The sequence below is a fragment of the Heptranchias perlo genome, chromosome 9, assembly GCF_035084215.1.
Source record: "Heptranchias perlo isolate sHepPer1 chromosome 9, sHepPer1.hap1, whole genome shotgun sequence".
Lineage (NCBI taxonomy): Eukaryota > Metazoa > Chordata > Chondrichthyes > Hexanchiformes > Hexanchidae > Heptranchias > Heptranchias perlo.
The window spans coordinates 18281913-18302838 of NC_090333.1; the positions used below are offsets into that span (position 1 = coordinate 18281913).

The 20926-nt window shown below is 40.7% G+C and overlaps 1 protein-coding gene across 3 annotated transcripts in view; it reads left to right on the top strand.

Moving 5' to 3' along the window:
• The first annotated feature begins 5508 nt into the window (after positions 1–5508).
• Positions 5509–20926, top strand: part of fnbp1l (formin binding protein 1-like) — a 155704-nt gene continuing 140286 nt past the window's right edge. For 2 of the 3 annotated variants that reach the window (XM_067989941.1, XM_067989943.1), the window contains exon 1: positions 5511–5691. In XM_067989941.1, the coding sequence (XP_067846042.1) occupies positions 5668–5691 (24 nt within the window). In that variant the 5' untranslated portion in view covers positions 5511–5667. Of the gene's footprint in view, positions 5692–20926 lie in introns of all 3 variants that reach the window. The other variant, XM_067989944.1, reaches the window with a different exon arrangement.

The following is a 20926-nucleotide window of genomic DNA, read 5'->3' on the forward strand; positions in this document are numbered from 1 at the left end:
TTTTAATGGGGACAAGGGCATCAAAGGTGGAGGTGAGGGTGTCATTGAGCAGATCGGTAGCTGCAGAAATGTTGTGGTGAATGGAGGGCTAAAGGCTAGACAATTGGGAATTTGAAAGTGCTGTTGTAAGTGACTTGGGGGAGAGTTTTTTTCAGGGTCAGACACAGAAGGATGTGGGTTGGGAGGGGGAAAGGGGGTGTGGGTGGAGAAGGATACAAGGAAGTGATCAGTGTTGGTCTTATCCGTGATTGACACGATGGGAGTAGAAAGGCCACCTGAGATGGCAAGGTCGAGGGGGTGGCCGTGAATATGGGTAGTGGAGTTTATATGGAGGGACAGATTAAGGGAGGATAGGAGGGCAGTGGGCAGTGAGAGAGGGCATGATGAGTTGAGATGGAGGTTGAAATCACCAAAGATGAGAAGTTGTTTGGTGCAGAGGCTGAGGGAGGAAAGCAGTGAAGATATCTTGGTGACAAACCTGGCCTGGTACTTGGGTGGGCGGTAGAGAACAAGGATTTTAAAGGAGAGGTGAGAGAGGTGGAACAGGGTGAGATACTCAAAGTAGGAGAAGGCACCAGAGGTGTAGGGGGATACATGAAGGTGTGATTTTGTAATAAGGGCCACACCACCATTGCGGCAGTTAGAGCGGGGTAAGTGGTGGAAGATATAGTCGGGGGGGAGGCTTCATTAAGGGGAAAGGTATCATCACCCGTCGGATGAGGTGCTGAGGATTGATTGATTTGTGTGGAATCATAGCAAGATGTTGGATTCAGGAGGAAAATGGAGAGGAGGCAATTGGTCAGAGAAAAAATAACTCTTGTTGATCAACGTCCTCATTATCTTTCCAATTTATTATCTAATTTGTAACTTCTTGCTTGATCCCAAGTCTATTCACTTTGGTCACACATTTGTTCTGAGAAATCTTCTGAAAGTTTTCAGAAAGCCAAATTTCTTTAATCCATATTAGCTTGGATCTACTCTTTGTGCTTGAATGAAGTGTAAATGACATAGTGGATCAGTAATCATTTCACCTCTCAGACCTGGGTTCAATTCTAGTGCTAGTCTTATTGGCAGCAGTAGGAGTCCACTGTAACATGAATTTGAGCCAGTTCCTATTCAGCGTCACATAAAACAAAACTGCTCATATTTCAGCACAAATTCTGCCACAAGACCCAATTCTTCTATCTTCATTTTTTTTAGGTATTCTTGGATGCACTTCATCTGGCCCTGATACCTCATGAATATTTAAAACCTCCAGCTTTTATTGACAATTTAATTATTAGCTTCTATTTTCTCTTTGGTGCACTTCATTACCCAGTCTTAACACTGCCAAAAATCAGTTACTGGCTGTTCCCAGTAAATTGCAAATGTCCACTTCAAAAATTGTGTGTGCACTTTGTGCATGAAGCAATAAAAATGGAGTGGTGCTAGGAACCTAGGATTAGTGGATTGCTCTTTATCATACATGTTGATCAAAACCTATCTTTGTCCTTCAAAATGTAAGGCATTACAAATACTGTTTCATTTTTGAAACTGGTGTAGAATAAAAACAAAATTCAAAGCATTTGGACATTTGCGTCTTTCTAAATGAATAATCAGTATAAAATTCAAGGTTTTGCTGTAGACTAGAATGCTTTAGGCAATAATGTGTTTGTACTTTCCACTAGGTGGCCATCATGTTTTCTTACTGAAGATGTTCTCTATGTATAATGAGTGAACAGAGCTTGTGACTAAATAATTTCTGGTAAGAACCTAATAGGCTCAAAATACAATTCAAATGCAAAACAATTAATGGTAATTCATGTGAAAGTGATACTTTATGCAGAAAGTTCCAATGTCTGTACAATTAATATACCTGCATCAAATCAATGAAAATGCAAATCATCTGCCACAAAAAAACTTTAATTTTAGTGTTCATATTGCATTCAAAGTATCATTTATATATCAATGCCACAATCTTAAATCTGTCAAATATTCTTTTCATAAACAGGAAAAAGTAAACAGTACAAAAACTCTGCATTAAGGAAGGCTTATTGTTTTTTCACCTTCTCTACTGAAAGTATTGATTCGTCCTGGAGTACAATTCTACTGTCACTGGCCAGCTGCTGGTACCCCACCTAAATGACTATTTTTGTGTAAAACAGTGAGCATCAACAAACTATTCAACTGCAATGGGGCATCACAGCCAAGCTCAATATGCCCATGTACACTTTGTAGCAGGAGTGATTGGATAGCAATCAATTGTGGGAACATTAGTTGATTATTTTTCTCTCTCTCCACATCCTAGCCCTGGAGTGCTGAGGCCAGTTGTAGCATCCTTGTCACTTCAACTCCACCTTCTGTTCCCACTCAGACCTTTCTGTCTTTGGTGTTCTACACTGTTTGAACTAGACTCTAAACAAACTTCAGGAACAGTATCTCATGTTTCTCCTGTACCCCCTCTCTTCTACCACCCTCTGGTCTGAACATTACCCTTAGGAACTTCAAGCCTTTGCTATCTCCATTTTTTTTGCTCCTGCTATCTTTCACTTCATTCAACTTAATTTTGGAGGGTGTCTTCTGTGCATCTTTCCTGTGCCTTTTCACAGCCTTACTTAGTTATTTTCACAGACTTTTAGTGCTGTTTCATTGCAGCATTTCTAACTACTTCCAGGTTCTAGTTCTGATAAAGTGTCTACATCTGAAGTATCAACCTGTCCTCTCTGTTCAGATGCTGACGGCATATACTTTCAGCATATTTTTTATATTTCAGAGATTCAACACTTGTAGTTTTTTTTTAAACTTTAGTATCTTTCCCTACAATATGCTGAGTTCAGTTAACTCAGCATAGACTAGGGACCACCTGGTTGATCTAACTCAGTGCTATATCAAATACTGCATTTGCCCACATAGCCATCTTGGAACCAAAAAGGGCATTGATAATGTCAGTTGGGGGAAACTTTAATTTTAGTGGTCATGTTACATTCAAAGTATCATTTATATGCTAATTCCACCATCTTGCTGGCAGAAACTAGCTATATTCTTCAGTTGTAGAATTTTCTACTTAATAATGCTTCTGATTTCTGTTAAAACAGTTAAATAATTGAGGGTTTCCTGAATGTAGTTTTGTGACACTTTACATATGACTAAATACTAAAAAAAATGTATGCCCTGGAGTATATAATACCTGGTTTCCTCTTCCAGGAGACTGCAAACTGGTGGAGTACCAAGAGTTGCTGGGAAATTTTATGGCTTAAGTTATAAAGACACTGACCTGGCTGATATATAATTATGAATTATATAATTCTCAGCAAAGCCAATTGTATGATGCAAATAGGAATTATTTTATTCACACAGGACTCCTGTTAACTTCTCTGCAATGCTGCTACTACCCATTTAGCAGCAGAATAGACTGGAACACACTTGAGATGAATCTTTTGCTCAAATGGATTACTTGTGGAAGACCTTTTTGACAATAAGAAAATTAGAACTGGAGCATCCTTCCCACCACCTCCCTGCATTCCAGCCCACCCAGTTAATGCCTAACCAGGGGACCACATGAGCCCTTCAATTGTCCTCTGTGTATTTGGACTGGGGAAAAGAATATTGTGCAGCGTTTCTGGTCCTGATCACTATTCAACAAATCCTGCTGAAAGATCACATGTGTGAACAGGATTGGCTTATCTACAATGCATGCCATTTGAGGTTCCTACATGAATAATGACTACTTGAGTGGGGTATCAGGCATATAAGATAAGCAAATGAAGAAAATAAAAAATGTAGAATAATGTGAATATAAAGTCTGGCAGTATCACACATCAAGGGCAATTAGGGATGGGCAATATCTGCTGGCCTCGCCAGTGACGCCCACATCCCATGAACGAGTAAAAAAAAAGTAGTGTTAGTGAACAAGGACCAAAACATTTGTTGCAGAAAAATATTACAAATGGTTCTGAACCCAAGACGTATGTTAGAATCAGAAATTTTATTACGTTGTGTTCAATGTGGCTACTGATGTCTTTTCATCATTCTGAATAAATCAAATTCAAAAATGACTTTCAACATTTCATTTTTCAAAAATAAAAGTATAAGTTTCTTTTTTTAAAAAATGTAGTCCTTGTCTCTTGTCAGAATCTGGGTATAGTCTAATTATATGTTTAGTAATCATTTTATTATTTGTTTTGTTTTATAAGCCTATGGGTAGAGATTTAAAAAATGATATTAAAAAAGTCCCTGACGCAGTGTATTTTCAGCATTTTCTGTTTTTTTTCATAAACAATGAGTACTGGTTATATCCATTTAGGAAACACTTGTAGGTATGTCATTAGTAAAACTGGTTATTTGCAGCCAATTCCTGCCAAGCAACCTGAAAACGATGAAGCCCTCTATTAAAATAGTCTTTTTCATTTGATATTTTAAAACACAGTGTTATAGACTGTGCTGAGTCCAGAAATTATAGGTTCCTCCACAACCTTCCAAACAGGACTACAATATTATATCATGATCGGATTTTATAGAACACTGATGTTGCTGACTGTGATATTTAGAGATGTATTTTAGGAATTTCTACGTTTCTGATATATTTTCACGTTATCTATGACGTTTTTCCATCATAGCTTGGTAGTGCTTGTCAAGTTGAAGAGTGGGCTGTTATTGTAAGAGACCTTGTTACCCGTGGACATCCTGATCAACCCTAATTGGCAGTTATCAACTTTTTTTCAGTACTGAACACCACACACGTGCCAGTTCACTGCTCTGTCCATATCTGCCTCCACTCACTGCTTGACTTCAAGTTAGAAGCGCCGATTATTCTGTGGAAGGTGACATCATTAAAAAGTCCGTAACTTTTAGTGAAGTCTGCCTAACTGACGAAGACATGGAGTGGAATAAATATTTGAATATATTACATAAATGTTCATTGCAATCTATTTCTGTCATATTGCTATCGTGGTCTTGTAGTTAAATATAATCCCAAATGGGTTACACGATAAGAGGATGGTTTCTTTTGTGCAGTTGTTCCCTTTGGGTGTGGAGTGTGAGGAGGTACCTGCTGTATGTATCCATACACATGGTGTTCAGGTTTCCACATTAAGCCGCAATTATCATTTTCGAACTTGTTTTAAAACAATACCGTATCAGGAATAACAATGATAGGTCTGCAAAACAGATCGTTGCAAGATATTATGTTGTAGTTTACTTTTAAAAAAAGGAATAACTGGTATCATACTTTGTTTACCTACATATGGACAAAGGACTCATTTAACACCTATTCTCGTACTACCACAAAGAGGTTTAAATAGCTGGAACGGGGTTAAAAATCCAGAGAGGGCACTTTTGTTGCAATCGCTTCCCACATTCGCCTGTCTGAATCATTGTGTGTAGAGTGAATAATGTTGGCAACCCCCTTCCCTCCTCCCTTGTGCAAGTCAGTGCCTCCTCCTCACTATCATCATCAGTTGGCTATTGATCGATACTGGGCGAGAGCCTCAAGCCTCCAATCTCAGCCCAGCCGAGTCCTCCAACATCCCGGCTTCCACCGCGAATGTAAATGAAGCATTCGCCTGGAGAGAAGGACAAGGAAGAAGAGGCGGCTGAAGGGTGTCTTTTAAAAAAAACACACACACACACAGGAGGAAGAGCTCGGCCGCCGTCAGTCAGTTCAGTCAGGATAATAACCAGCCGGCAGCCATGCACTGGGGAGCGGAACTTTGGGTGAGTGAGGGGTTTTATTTATTTTTTTGGGTGCTGGATCGAGGAGGGCCGAGCGGTGCCGAGTCGAGCCGATCGTGTCGTTGTCTGGGCTGGTTGGCAGGGCGATGGTTTACACGGTATCCAGTCCCCCCCCCCCCCCCCGCCCTTTCCCTTCGCCCCTGTATCGACTCTAAACCGCGATTTGACAGTCGAATAAACGGAAACCCGAAACGTGAAGCCGAAGCTTCCCCCCCCCCCACCCACTCCCCCACGAACCGATCTCGGTTCTGTTAGTTTTCAAACGGCCAATTCACACCCAGTTGATTGGTGTTAGGGAGGGAGGGAGGGAAGGAAGTGTCTGTATGAGGCAGGTCGGTCGTCGGTCGGTCGGTGTAAAACGACGGGTCCAGAGTGTCGTGCGTTGGGATTTTTCCGCTCGCACCTGAGCTGCGTGCAAGTTGGGACGTTTTCCAAAAGGGTCTTTTGTGTCCAAGTTTATTTGGGGTAGTTTGAGGAGGCGGTTGGCACTCGGTCTCCTCATTGTGTTCGGGTTTGTTACGGGGCGAACGAGCTCTCTTTAGGTGTTGGAACAATGCAGTCGGTGGGTGGGGGGGGGGGGGGGGAAGAGAGAGAGAGAGTAAAGGCCACAGGGAAGAAAAGGGCTGGCAGGCACATTTGAGATGATTAGACGCGATGTCTCGGTCCTGTGTTCATCCAGTGTATTGGAGATCGACAGGAATATCCGGACAAGGCGATTGAGGGATTTTTTTTTACCCAGTAAATTCGCACGGAATAGATGTTTGTGGGAAGGCTCCATAACGTTATAAAAGTGGTTATTCAGGGAGCTGCGTGGTCCACCTTTACATTTTTTTTGCTGCAGGGCATGTTCTTTAATAGATCCCCTTGAACCGAATTTGTTTTTGCAGTTTCCAAAAATGGTCACTTGTTCGATCGTGTCGTGCCCTGTATATGTTGTGTTTGTTTTGTGTAAATAAGAATAGGAGGATCATTTTTTTCGCATTTTTCCCTTGCAAGTGTTTTCTGAGCAGCCCAGTAGGTATAATGCCTTAATTTTTGGTGAAAAATATAAATCATAGCTCAGTAGTCACGGAGGGACTAGATATTCCTTGGCTACAATGTAGAAAGGGGTGGCAGTTTAACTACTTTGCATAAGTATTAAGGGATATGGGGCTAAGGCGGGTATATGGAGTTAGGTCACAGATCAGCCATGATCTCATTGAATGGCGGAACAGGCTCGAGGGGCTAAATGGCCTACCCATGTTCCTAAGTTCTAGTGCAGCAAGTAAACAAGTCGCTGTAGTTTCTGATTTACGCTTAAAATGTTATTTGCCTTTCATTTGTAATCACTTTGTGGGAGCTCTCTTCATAATGTGAATGTTGACATGTCTGCTGCTTAAATAAAACGTGTCTGTCCCTTCACATCTCAAGATGTTTTACACGAGTTCGCAGGGGAACAGAACTACCTCAGGAAGTCGGGGCCAGATGTTAAGAGAAAGGACAAAGAGTGAACGTGTTTGAGACATTAGGTGTCAGAATAGGGAAGAGGAATGAGTAAGAGAACTAAGAAATTGTTATTTCAGCTGAAAACTGAGAAAATTTAGTTTGTTTTTCTAGCATGTGCAGTACATTAATGTAGTACATTAAAGCACTACACCAGAGAGAACATAAGTACTAAAGGGAAATATGGTTGAACTTATCTAAATTGCCCCAGGAAAGGAGATCATAAGTTAAAACAAACAATCCACGTTGATGTTAAAGATAAAATTATAGACTGAATTGCTTAACCAGAGGACTTTAGAAAAGTGCTGAATAATTAAAGATACAGTATTGAGATATCTAGTCAAATCTTTTTTTGGATAAACTCCAATAGACAAACATTTGAATCCTTCATATAAGTGGAAAATGGCAAAATGCTGGTGAAAATTTTTAATCTTGCTAGTTTGCATAGTAAAATTAGCTGCACTCAATGTCTTATTCTCAATATTCCTCATTGGCCTTGATTGATTCAGATTAGTTTAGCTAATGGAAAAGACAGATTCCCTGCAAGATTATCATTAATCAATATTTATTAAGGATGAAAATTAAATTCAAGTCCAGAGATAAATGCATGATATAATTGGACTCTGCCATCTGTGCAGTAGATGCTGCAATGTGAGTGTTTTCATAAAATCAAGTTAATCCATTAAAATCTAACAATTCCAACTACTGCAATGGCTCAGTGGGTAAGCGCAGTTCACAATTTGGATTGCACCAAACAGACCTAGTCAATCTATGGTTTGTGCTCACTTAGGGCAGCTGTGCAGGTATTACAGTTGGTCACAGTATCCCAGGGGTAGGAAAGGGGAAAATCAGCCAGGGGCCTGCTCCAGATTACTATCCATTGAATCTTGTTGGAAACTGCTGGTGTGCTTCAGATAAGGATGGGGTCGGCTCTGATGCCTACCATGCTGACCCTTGCTGTCTGAACTTACACAGCAAAAAGGGCTGCTTGGGTGCAGTGCTAGAGGGCTGGTGGGGCTTGTGGAAGTGAAGCCTACAATAAGTAAGTGGTGGGGGGACAGTTTGAAAAATAAATCTCACTTAGCATCCTAGTATATCAGTGCATTCATTAAATAATTTCCTGATTAATTGTCAGAAAATGTCTTATTTCTGGATTTATATTTTGGAGCTAAATAAGAGTCTGCATACTTTCCATTAAATTAATAGCAAAACTCGTCATGTAGAGCATACATGGGAGCGAGGATTGAGTAATTAAATACTCTGTATAACCCAAATATGTGGCCCATGATTAATCAAGTTTTGGACAAGCTGTGTTGGTAAGTTTTGAGTTGAATATTCATGGTATCATGAATATGAGGGAAAATGCCGACACTTTCAATGATTTTTTTGCTTTGGTAATTATAGAATGTTCCAACACAGAAACAGGCCATTTGGCCCATCAAGTCCGTGCCAGTGTTTTTTTCTACGTGTGCCGTCTTGTGGTAGAGGGATGGCTGATGAATGTGGTGGCTGTGGTTAGTTTGGTGGGTCTTAGACTATTTCACTGTATAATTAGATGGGAAACATTTTATTCCATAAATTATGTCTTCATATCAAATGACAAAGTCATAGTGAACAAGGAGTGGAATAAAACTTGATTTTTGCTTTTTTATTTTCCCAGAAAAATCCTTAAAGTAGTTTGAAATGTTGTTGAAAAATAATTTATTGGAATCATGAAGGCGGTGAAGTTGACATTTGGTTGGTCAAGCAGAAAAAGTGTCATTTCTGTTGTAGAATATTAAAAAAATTCTCAAACTGTATTTATACCTGTGATTATAGTAATTTTTAAAGATGGCATCTCCATTTAAGAATCTCATATTATAAAGAATCACAATATTTAAGAATTTCTAAACTAAGCTACAGAGAAATCCACAACTTCTGTTTACTTAATATAGAGTAGATACTCGTTCCTACATAATAGATTCAGAGAGTTTAAGTGTGGTTTGGCAAGAGCTATGGCTTAGGGATTCCTAGGTGTGTGGAGGGATATTCCTGAAGTTTAAACCACCAATAACATACTTCCAAGCATAAGCTTCTCACTGCTTGTCCAGTGGATGGACTTGTACCATGTGCTAGTGAATGCTGGTTCTACCATTTGAAGTTCAGAACTTCAGTAGCAATTGCTTGCATCTCTACACCCAATTATGATGATGTCTTAGCATGATTCCAGTAAGTATAATGTGATTGTGTGTGTCTTTAGTTCTGTCATATTGGGATCAGTAACTCCTCCAAGTTGTAGCCGCCTTCCCCCTTCCTCCATTATGTCATTAGCACTCAAACAAATTATTCGAAAAGTTGGCAGAAGAAAATAAATCACACAAATGTTATAGTTGATTTTTAAAGTGGTCCTGATGGAAAAACTCTTTCTTTAATTGTCATGGGGCAGGGTTATTTTTGAACTTCAAGCTCTTTAAATCCAGTTTGACTGCATATCTACATCAGTAGGTTTGAGGCCAGTGCTAACATGTTCTATTCCCTTATTGATTTCATTGTACATTGAAAAATGCTTTCTTCAGAAATGTCTGTGGTACTATACATATGAAATATATAGATATTGTATTGAGTGTGAAAGTCTTGGTCCTTGGGTGCCTCAGGCATAAGTAAATATGTTTTCTTCAGTACAGTAAGCTAAGGAACCCCTTCTACTGGTGGAATATTCCACTTTATTATATACATGTAATACATAACCCTAAATCAATGGTATTTCTGGTTTAATTATACAAGAGAAATCAGCAGTCAAATTTAACATCAGTCAGGTGTGGAATGCATACTTAGGAATAGTGAGGTGTTCTTGTGTGATATCACTTCATTTTAACTGCTGTTAAGTGTTAGTGGGGGTAGATTGAACATAATGTGAATGTGTACCATACGTTAAAGTGCGGGATTTGTTGAATAACAATTGCTACAAACAATGCAGAAATATTAGCTGCTGCAGTTTTCAACATTTTGTAGGAATAATTTTGTGATCCCACAGGGAGAGTGGTTTGGAGTATTGGGGTTACATTGTTGCAGCCCTATCTGTGACCCGCATTTCCTGCAAGCAAGGACTTGTCAGTTCGAAGCATTTTTGGGTTTGAAGAAACAGCTTCTGTTATCCCATGTTTCTGTTCTCTTCGTTTTTGTTTGTAAATAATGCAATTCAACAAATGTGTGATTTTGTAAACAAAATTGATGCACTTTTTGGCAAAATGGGCAAATAGCCACATTCACAGATAACTGGTAAAAGAGCTATCTAAGAGCCTCTGTCACCAGAACCAGTCGAGGGAAAGCTTAAATCATGTAAAAGAGTTTTTGTAAAACAGCTAAAACTGGTAATACTTTTAATGAATATTGACACTTTTTGTTTTAATTATTTGTGCAAATACTGTCCCTTATGTACTGCATGTTTCTCACTATACACTTTGCATCCAACATTATATTTCCCTCAGCAAATCAAAAAAAACCTGTTCCTTCTAGAATCTTAGACGTAGAACAGAAACGTTTCCCCATCGATAACTCCAATGGTTTAAAGTCACAAATTGTACATATTCTACAATTGAGGAAGAACAGATGTGATTGGAAGAGATAAAATAATAAAGTTGAATATCAGTGGGAGCCAATTTGTTTCCAGAACCTGTGCTTCCTGTGCATAGTGGGAATCCTGGGTGTTTTCCCCTGCTTAGCCCATGGGGGGCTGAGGTAAGTTGCATTCACGTTGCTGTCCTGGATGAGATAATTTAAATTAGCACCGACTGAGGATTGAATCTGGAACCGTCCCTGGTCTGTGTCCCTCAGCTATTTGCTGTGTAAATTTGCTGAGCCATTGGCAGAGCTCAGTTCGTGGTAATTTGATGTTTAAATTCATTTAGAAAAAGGATTGGATAGTTTCAGCTTCATTCTATTGAAAATGTTTATCATTGGATGACTAGATGTTTCAGATACACCTTTGCTTAGGTACTGAGGTGCCATCATTTTAGAAGTAGTTACAATATCTGTTACTGGATGATTCATTACTTTTCTAGGACACTATTATTTATAATGTAACTATAGTATAAAACGGAATTCGATATTTTAATTCCTTTTTCCAGAGAAGTTAGAATTGGTTACCTTACCACAGTTGCAGTTTAAAGAAGAAATTAAATGGACAACATTCAGTTTTTAGTTAGTATTCTGAAAAAAATGATTTCTGACATTTTGAATTCTCATAGTCATGGTCATTTGATTAACATGATGAAAGTCTGCTCTGCTGCTGAAAACATCTAGAAAGCTGTATAGCAGTGACTTTTTTGTTCAACAAAAATACCCTCCTTTGACAAAAGCTATATTGAAACCTACCCAAAGTCTAATCTCTATCATGGTACCTTTTGATATGTGCAAGTGTGGATTTGCATTGTGTAGTATGCTACTGAGCCATACAGACCTGCAAGGTCCCTGATTTGATCCCCAAGATGTTCTAAGCTAGCTGATCTCGGTTGGGGCAGCTGCAAAATACTGCAGTTGGCTTCAGGTCCATTCCTTGGGCAGGGGAAGAATAGCTAGGCTTCCTGTTCTTTATCACTAGCTCTTGACCACTAATGGAAAGTACACGTGTGGGTTTTGGGTTCAGTTGTGATACAAGTAGCCTGCTGACACTTGGGGGGTGATTTTAAACCCCGAGAATGAGTGGGTTGGGGGCGGGTGGGAGTTGAAAATAGTTATTTTTTGGGTCGCGTCCGCAACCCGGCTTTATTTCTGGGTCTAACATCGGTGCGTAAAAGTACAGGCTTCCCACTGGCAATGCAAAGTCCGAAAATTTTGCGGTGGTGACCTCAAAAAAACAACTATTTTCAACTCCCACCCACCCCCAACCCACCCGTTCTTGGGGTTTTAAATCACCCCCTTGGTGTTTCGTATTGCATGTGAGAAATGGCCTCTCGTGAGGTGCACAGAGGCTGCCGGCATGTATAGAAGCACACCCCAGTAAGAGCCACTACCTTCAGGAGAGGAGGGAGAAAAGTGGAGAGGGAATGTGCAGGTATGTTGCCTTCACAAAAAAAGTACGTTTTTTTAACAGGTATGTAAAATGGTGGATCTCTCATCGCAGTGTTTAGTGAGTATGAATTTGGCTTAGTTGGCAGTATTCTTCCCTCTCTGAAGGTCTTGCCTCTTTAGGGGAATCTAGGGCTATGGGGATCGGGCGGTAAAGTGGAGTTGAGGCCAAAGATCAGCCAAGGTCTTATTGAATGACGGAGCAGACTCAAGGGGCCGTATGGCCTACTCCTCCTATTTCTTACGTTCTTATGTTGTGAGTTCTGCCTTTGCAGGACTTGAGTCGATCAAACTAAGCTGACACTTCAGGGCAATACTGAGCCTATGCCCGGAGGTGTCCTTTGTATGAGGCATTAAACTGAGGCCCTGTCTGTTTGTTCCTGTGGTTAAGTTTAAAGGTCCCACGGCACCATTCAAAGCATCAAGGAGTTCTCCTAGTATCCTGGCCAACTTTCCTTCTGGTGTCCTGGCCAACATTTCTCCCTCAACCAACACTATCAAAATAAATTTAACTGGTCACTTATCTCATTGCTGTGTGGGAATTGATTGCTGTCTTTGCCTACGTAACGCTCATTCCTCTTCAAAAACAAATTAGTTGTATGTGAAGCACTTTGGAACATTGGAGAGACATGACAAGGCACAATATAAATGCAAGTCTTTTTTTAAGCCTGTGCTCACTTTATTATTGTTTCTGGTCATATTTATTAATATTTAAATATCACAATGATGTACAACTTTCTATCATCTACTCTTGCTGCTCTTAGATGTGCAAAGGTTAGAATCAGAGTTATGACTATAGGAGATTTTTTTTGAAGTTTCTGCCCATTATCCAAATTCCCAAAACATTCGAACCATTTTGGAAATAAGCAGAAACTTTCTGGATTTTGCTCTGTGTAATATGTTTGCTTGAGCATTTTAAATTTTGTTAGTATTAAAAGAATTACAAAGGTGTGGGTGGCGTGGTGGTGGTGTGGATTGTATTCTGGCTTTCGGACTTGGCATTGAATCCTGTGCAGATTGACGGGATAAATGTCTCCTTCTTGATGTTAGTTCCTAGACAGCAAGGCACCATAAGCAGGGGTCACATGCTGCCTTAGCGAGTTTGCTGTTACATGGCATAGCACAAAGCTGTCGTTAATTTGGCACTATTTTGAAATCACATTGAGAGGCCACAGGATGGCTTATGTACGAAATGAAATTTCTTCGCGCTGGTGCAGTAGGGATGGTTTCCTGAGGTTGGGGCCAAAGCATATTGTTGAAATAGAAAAAATTGCAACATTCTCTCTATCTAACTATGTATAAACTTCACCAGGATGTGCTTGGTGTTGATACTGGGTGCCTGTAAAGGATGTATTCCATTCGGTAAAACTAATATCCTTTACCTTAAACACCAAAAGAAGCTGAAGTAAAAGACTGAAATTAAAGAAAAGTGAACTCCCCACTGTCTAATTAGGTAAATGTATTGCCTAGTTTGATTTTAAAGGGCAGACGAGCATACTTTTCACCAAAAGGATGCCGCAGGATTTAATATTTTAAAAAGCAGATGGCAACGCAACACTGATGCGCATGAGGGTATTCCCAAACCCCTTTTTCAGTGGAAGCAGAGTGGGCTTCTGCTAGTTATTATGCCAATGGTGGTGATTCCTCCCTCCTCTTTAGGGGTTATTTCGTAGCTCTGATAGGGGCACTGATTTGTTTATATTACCTGCTTGCTGCTGACCGCCACGCTGTCAGTGGCAAATGGGTAAAGTTAATGGGGTATTAGTTTGGGTCGCAAAGCTGCTTAGAGACTCCAAGCTTTAAAGTGAACCTGGGCTCTCCGGCCTTCCAATTTCAAATCACATTCATGCATGGGAAGAGGATGAAGCTACAACGACTCGCAGCCTCCTGCCCAACGCAGCAGCTGATGGCTACAATGCTACAATGGTCGTCCGTTTCCCCCCCCCCCCCCCCCCCCCCCCAACTTTCATGGAAAGCTACGATTATATTGGCATGCCTGCTGATGGTTAATAAAAGAATTCTCAAAACCAAGCATAAACTGCTATTCAGAAAGTGCTCTGTGATTTTAAAAGAACAATTGCAATCCCTGAAGCAATACTTAATGATTGTGAATTGCCCAAACGTGGCCCAACTCTGCTATCTCTGTATACTGTATCCCTCTTTTCTGGATATAAAGCACAGGGTTATCTATGGTTAATATTGGTATTTTCAATATTGGCATCTCTGAGACTACTTATACTAATATAGTGAGCATAACTACCAGCAAGAGCATGTTTGTTTGAAACAGAACCATCTGTACAGTTTTGTGTAATTTAATTGTAGTTTGTCTCTAATGCACAGTAAGTAATTGCAGAAAAGGCATGTTAAGTCTTTATGGTATAGGTTTCTTGCATTAGCTTGTAGAAATGCTGAATACTGAAACTGTATAGTAATAAAATTTTCTAACTTTCTTGAGGAGTTAGCAAATCATTAACGAAGAGCATGTATATCAACAACCTATGTTGGATTACAATATGTGCAAGCAGCATTACCTGGACTTTAAGGGTATCCCAGGAATGAGTAACTTGAGATTGATTTTGACAGTTCAATTGCAGTTAACTGTTGACTTCAAACTGCAGTATTTAATGATATTTCAAATCAGTTTCTAGCATAACATTTTGTTTCCAGTAGATTCAACAGTTTGATACAGTGATGTTCATATTTTCCTCTTTCTAAATAGTACCATTATTCAAGAAGGGGAGTAGGGAAAAACCGGGGAACTACAGGCCAGTGAGCCTAACATCAGTGGTAGGAAAATTATTGGAAAAAATTCTGAAGGACAAAATTAGTCTCCACTTGGAGAAGCAAGGATTAATCCGGGATAGTCAACATGGCTTTGTCAAGGGAAGATCATGTCTGACTAATTTGATTGAATTTTTTGAGGGGGTGACTAGGCGTGTGGATGAGGGTAACACAGTGGATGTGGTATACATGGATTTCAGTAAGGCCTTCGATAAAGTCCCCCACAGGAGACTGGTCAAGAAGGTACGAGCCCATGGAATCCAGGGTGCCGTGGCACTTTGGATACAAAACTGGCTTAGTGGCAGAAGGCAGAGGGTGATGGTCGAAGGTTGTTTTTGTGACTGGAAGCCTGTGGCCAGTGGGGTACCACAGGGATCGGTGCTGGGTCCCTTGCTGTTTGTGGTCTACATTAATGACTTGGATATGAATGTAAAAGGTATGATCAGTAAGTTCGCTGATGATACAAAAATTGGTAGGGTGGTAAATAGTGAGGAGGATAGCCTCAGTCTGCAGGACGATATAGATGGGTTGGTCAGATGGGCGGAACAGTGGCAAATGGAATTTAACCCGGAAAAGTGCGAGGTGATGCACTTTGGAGGGACTAACAAGGCAAGGGAATACACAATGAATGGGAGGACCCTAGGCAAGACAGAGGGTCAGAGGGATCTTGGTGTGCAAGTTCACAGATCCCTGAAGGCGGCGGAACAGGTAGATAAGGTGGTAAAGAAGGCATATGGGATACTTGCCTTTATTAGCCGAGGCATAGAATATAAGAGCAAGGAGGTTATGATGGAGCTGTATAAAACACTGGTTAGGCCACAGCTGGAGTACTGTGTGCAGTTCTGGTCGCCACACTACAGGAAGGATGTGATCGCTTTGGAGAGGGTGCAGAGGAGATTCACCAGGATGTTACCAGGGCTGGAGCGCTTCAGCTATGAAGAGAGACTGGGAAGATTGGGTTTGTTTTCCTTGGAGCAGAGGAGGCTGAGGGGGGACATGATTGAGGTGTACAAAATTATGAGGGGCACAGATAGGATGGATACTGAGGAGCTTTTTCCCTTCGTTGAGGGTACTATAACAAGGGGACATAGATTCAAGGTAAAAGGCGGGAGGTTTAGAGGGGATTTGAGAAAGAACTTTTTCACCCAGAGGGTGGTTGGAGTCTGGAACTCACTGCCTGAAAGGGTTGTGGAGGCAGGAACCCTCAGAACATTCAAGAAGCATTTGGATGAGCACTTGAAATGCCATAGCATACAAGGCTACGGACCAAATGCTGGAATATGGGATTAGAGTAGACAGGGCTTGATGGCTGGCGCGGACACGATGGGCCGAAGGGCCTCTATCCGTGCTGTATGACTCTATGACTCTAAATCTTTCAAATTGTTTAGAAAAGGAAGGGATAGTGAGTAGCCAAAATTGGTTTTAAAACCTCTACTGTGTTGAATACAAGAGAAATCGAATTTGTACTCCTGAGCATATTAGACTGTGGACAGGTATTGAAGTTTGATTGTATTGTGCCTGATAATACAATTTTACTGACTGCTGCAGTAGTTTGGTTGTTGTGTCTTTTAAAGAAAACTAAAATTTATTCAGAAGATGCCAAAGAATTTACTTAACATTTGATAGGTCATATGAAATCATATCCTCTGACTTTTGTAGCCTTCTTTCTGAATTGTAGGTGTGTACTCAGGAATAGCAAAATTATATATTCCCAAATCAAAGACGTTTTATTCCCTTCCCCCTCTCCCTCCCCCCCCCCCCCCCCCCCCCCTTCCAGGTACGTTGGCCAATTTAACTATTGCCCAATCTCCCAGAAGTACCCATTGCTGCATCAGTACAACATTTCTATTTCCCAGACTGCCTATTGTGACCTCAATAAATGTGCTGAATTTGAAAGTAGCTTTGTGTTATGAATGTGTCCACTGGGAATTAAATTGAGACTGCCATAACCTGTTTCTTTTGAGATCTGTAACTACTGCTGGAAGAGAGACGTTCATCATCCCATCTGTTTGTGCTGGATTCAAAACCAAGCTGGCAGAGATGAAGCCATGATGTTCCAGGTTACTGTGCAACTTGGTCTACCTGCACTAAATTTTGATATCTAAGTTTGGTTTAAATATTTAATAACTCTAATAGATGATTTTACTGAAAAGCTTTTAGAAGAAATAAGAGTACATTTTGTGGAGATTACTGATTCATTTTCATGCTCTTAGCTGCTGGATGCAGAAAAGTAATTTTTAATTATCAGCGCCTACTACCAAAAAATAATAAGTATAAGTTTTCACATTAAAGTGAAAATTTTAGTCTTGACCGACATTGAAACTCATCTTTGCTTCATAATTCAGTTCTGCTAGATGGAGCACGCCGAGTCCAATCCAGAGGAAAGAACTTGCATTTATAAAGCTCCTTATCAGGTCCTGAGGACATCTCAAAATGTTTCCCAGTCCATGAATTTCTTTGATGTGTAGCCACTGTTATGTATGCAAACATGGCAGACAATTGTACACAACAAGGTCCCACAAATACCAAATGAGATGGATGTCCAGATAACCTGCTTTTGGTAGTGTTAGTTGAGAGCGGAATATTGGCCAGGACACTGGGAGAACTCGCCTGCCTTTGCACAGCGCCATGGGATCTTTTATGTCCAACTGAACAAGCAGACGAGGCTCCGCCAGCCTAGATTATGTTGCTTGAACCCATGACCATGTGACTCATATGTGAGAGTTTACTGACAGAGCCAAGCTGACTAAAGAAACTCCGTACATGTCTGTAATCTGACTGAGTGCCATTGACCGCCTACTTTCACCTCTGTCACATTGCCTGTCTCTGCCCATACCTCAGCCCATCTGCTGAAATCCTTATCATGCATTTGTCACTTCCGGCCTCAACAATTCCAATGCAATCTTTGCTGACCTCCCATCCTTCTCTCTTTGCAAATTTCAGCTCATCCAAAACTCTGCTGCCTGTATTCTATCCTGAACCAAGTCCCACTCACCCGTCACCCCTATCCTCGCTGACCTACATTGACTCCAGGACCCCAGTGTCTCAAATTTAAAATTCCCATCCTTTCATTTAAACCCCTTCATAGCCGTACTTCTCCCTATCTCTGTAATGTCCGCCACCCCTACAATCCCCCCTTCACCCCTAAGCTCTGCGTTCCTCCAACTCTGGCCTCTTGTGCAACCTCCCCCTTTGCCCCAATGTTGACAGACATGCCTTCAGCTGCATAGGCCCCATGCTCTGGAATTCCCTTCCTCAATCTGTGTGGAGTTAGCTGATCTCAGCCAGGGTGACGTGAGGATGTTACTGTTGGCCTTTTTGATCCTGGGTTAAGGTGGAGAAAATCAGCTGGGGCTCCCACTCCTGATCCCTGTATGTGTGTGTGTTTGCAAAGGATGGTTGAGTAGCCTGCCAGCAATTTCTGTGATGGCTCACGTGTGAAGAATAGCCATTTATGGGATAGTTGCTGTGCAAATTTGAAAAAACATTTCAACTGGTATAAATAAAAAGCTTAACAGTTTGTACTGCTCATGAGGAAGTCTTTTCAACTTGAGTCATGAAGTCTTTTGAGTAGTATATGATTTTAAAAAATCAACAACCATGATTCATATATAGTGCCGTAGTCTGGCTGACATTCTCCAGTCATATGTGCCTGTGGTTTTATATCTATACATCGGTAGATAATGACCATTAGCTGTCATCAGTATGTTATTACTCTGTCATAGTCCTTGTCATGTAACTATATTTGGAGCTATGACTGGGGTGGTTACCTAGTATTGTTTCACCAAGCTATAACAAATCTGATGCCTTAAAGTACAAGAGAAAAGCTCAAGTTGTTTACGAGCATCATCTGAACTCCTTAGGCCAAGGAAGGGATTTGGAACACAAAAAGGAAGAAATTTGAACTCTTGATGATGGATAAATGATGCATAACTGATGCATAAATTACCAGTTGACATGGTAATTTATGCATCTACTATGTATGACTGAAGTGACATGAAGTTTTAGTTGGATGACTTTATTTGGATATGAATGTAACACAGGAGTATATTGCAATCAGTATGTAAAGGTGGAGTTTGATTTGAACCAGAGTGATATCGAGTTTTGTTTTGTCATATGTCACTATGGACCCTGCATATTGGAATATAGGAACGGGAGTAGGCCATTCAGCTCCTTGAGACTGTTCCATCATGGCTGATATTTACCTCAACTCCATTTACCCTCCTTTGCTCCGTACCCATACCTAACAAAAATCTATCAATCTCAGTCTTGAAAATTTCAATTTACTCAGCATCCATTGCCTTCATCGGAGAAAATGACAGATTTCCATTACTCTTTGTGTGAAGCGCTTCCTGTTTTCATTCCTAATTAGTCTAGTTCCAATTTTTTAAGAATATGCCTCCTTTTTCTGGATTCCTGCACTACAGGAAATGGTTTCTCTGCATCTACCCTATCAAATCCCTTTATCGTTTTAAAGACTTTGATTAGATCATCCCTCTGTTTTCTAAACTCAAGGGAATACAATCCTAGTTTATGCACCTTGTCCCCTGTAATTTAACCCTTTAAGCCCTGGTATTCCAGTGAATCTACACTATAACTCCTCCCAAGGCCAATATATCCTTCCTGAGGTTCGATGCTCAATACTGGACACAGTACTCCAGATGGGGTCTGACCAGGGCTCTGTACAACTAAAGCATCACTTCCTCATTTTGTATTCCAACCCCACTGAGATGAAAGCCAACATTTCATGAGCTTTTTTGATTACTGATGTACCTGTGCACTAGCTTTTAGTGATTTACGCACACGGACACCTAAATCACATTGCTCCTCCACAGCTTCTAGTCTCTTACCTTTAAGAACGTATTCTGATTTGTCATTCTCTGATCCATAGTGGATGACCTCACACTTCCCCACATTGAACTCCATCTGCCACAGTTTTGCCCACTCACTTAATCTGTCTGTCCTTTTGTAACTTCTTGCTCTCATCTACACAACTTACTGTTCCTCCTAACTTAGTATGTGAAAAGATACAGGGAGATCCTGAACCGTTCTTCTAAAAGCAGTAGAGAGATAATAGGGGTGATTTTAATCCTCAAGAACGGGTGGGTTGGGGGCGGGTGGGAGTTGAAAATAGTTTTTTTTGGGTCGCAACTGCAAAACTTTTGGACTTGGCATTCCCAGTGGGAAGCCTGTACTTTTACGGGCTGACGTTAAACCCGGAAATAAAGCCGGGTTGCGGTCGCGACCCAAAAAAACAACTATTTTTCAACTCCCACCCGCCCCAACCCACCTGTTCTTGGGGTTTAAAATCACCCCCAATATATTGAACCAAGCAATACAATTTTGATGTCTATTCTAGTTCTCCTGATGACTTTGTATGCTTCCAAACTGTAGTGTGGTACTATGACATACAGCCTGGGAGGACTGCAGGTTTGATCTTGAGTGTATGCTGATATTGTCAATCTCAGTTGGTAGGTATTTAGGGGCAGTACATTTATTCTCAAAATCACTGAGGCAAAGGAAGGGAAAAATTGTGTGATTCCTAATGTTGATCACCTTCCTGTGACCTGTGGATGTCAGGTGAGGTTGGAACGGGGGCTGGCAATGATGGCCCCCACAGTTGAAGAGCCAGTTCACACTTGTTGCCATGTTGGTACCTGTGGAACCCAAGCATAAATTACTGCCTTTTTAGGAGAGGAAATACAGGGATCCTAAATGTTTTCTTCAGTCATTTGGGGTAGTGTTTGTCACCCACGTGATAAGTAAACCCCGTTTATAAATTCAGCTGAGCATGAGTGAATGTCTGAATAACTCCTGGTTAGATTGGTCTTTATTAATTAAAGTGAATGCATTGTGATTATGCCAGCCAGTGTGTTTGATCTGTTTTTAACTAATGATGCCTGTATTT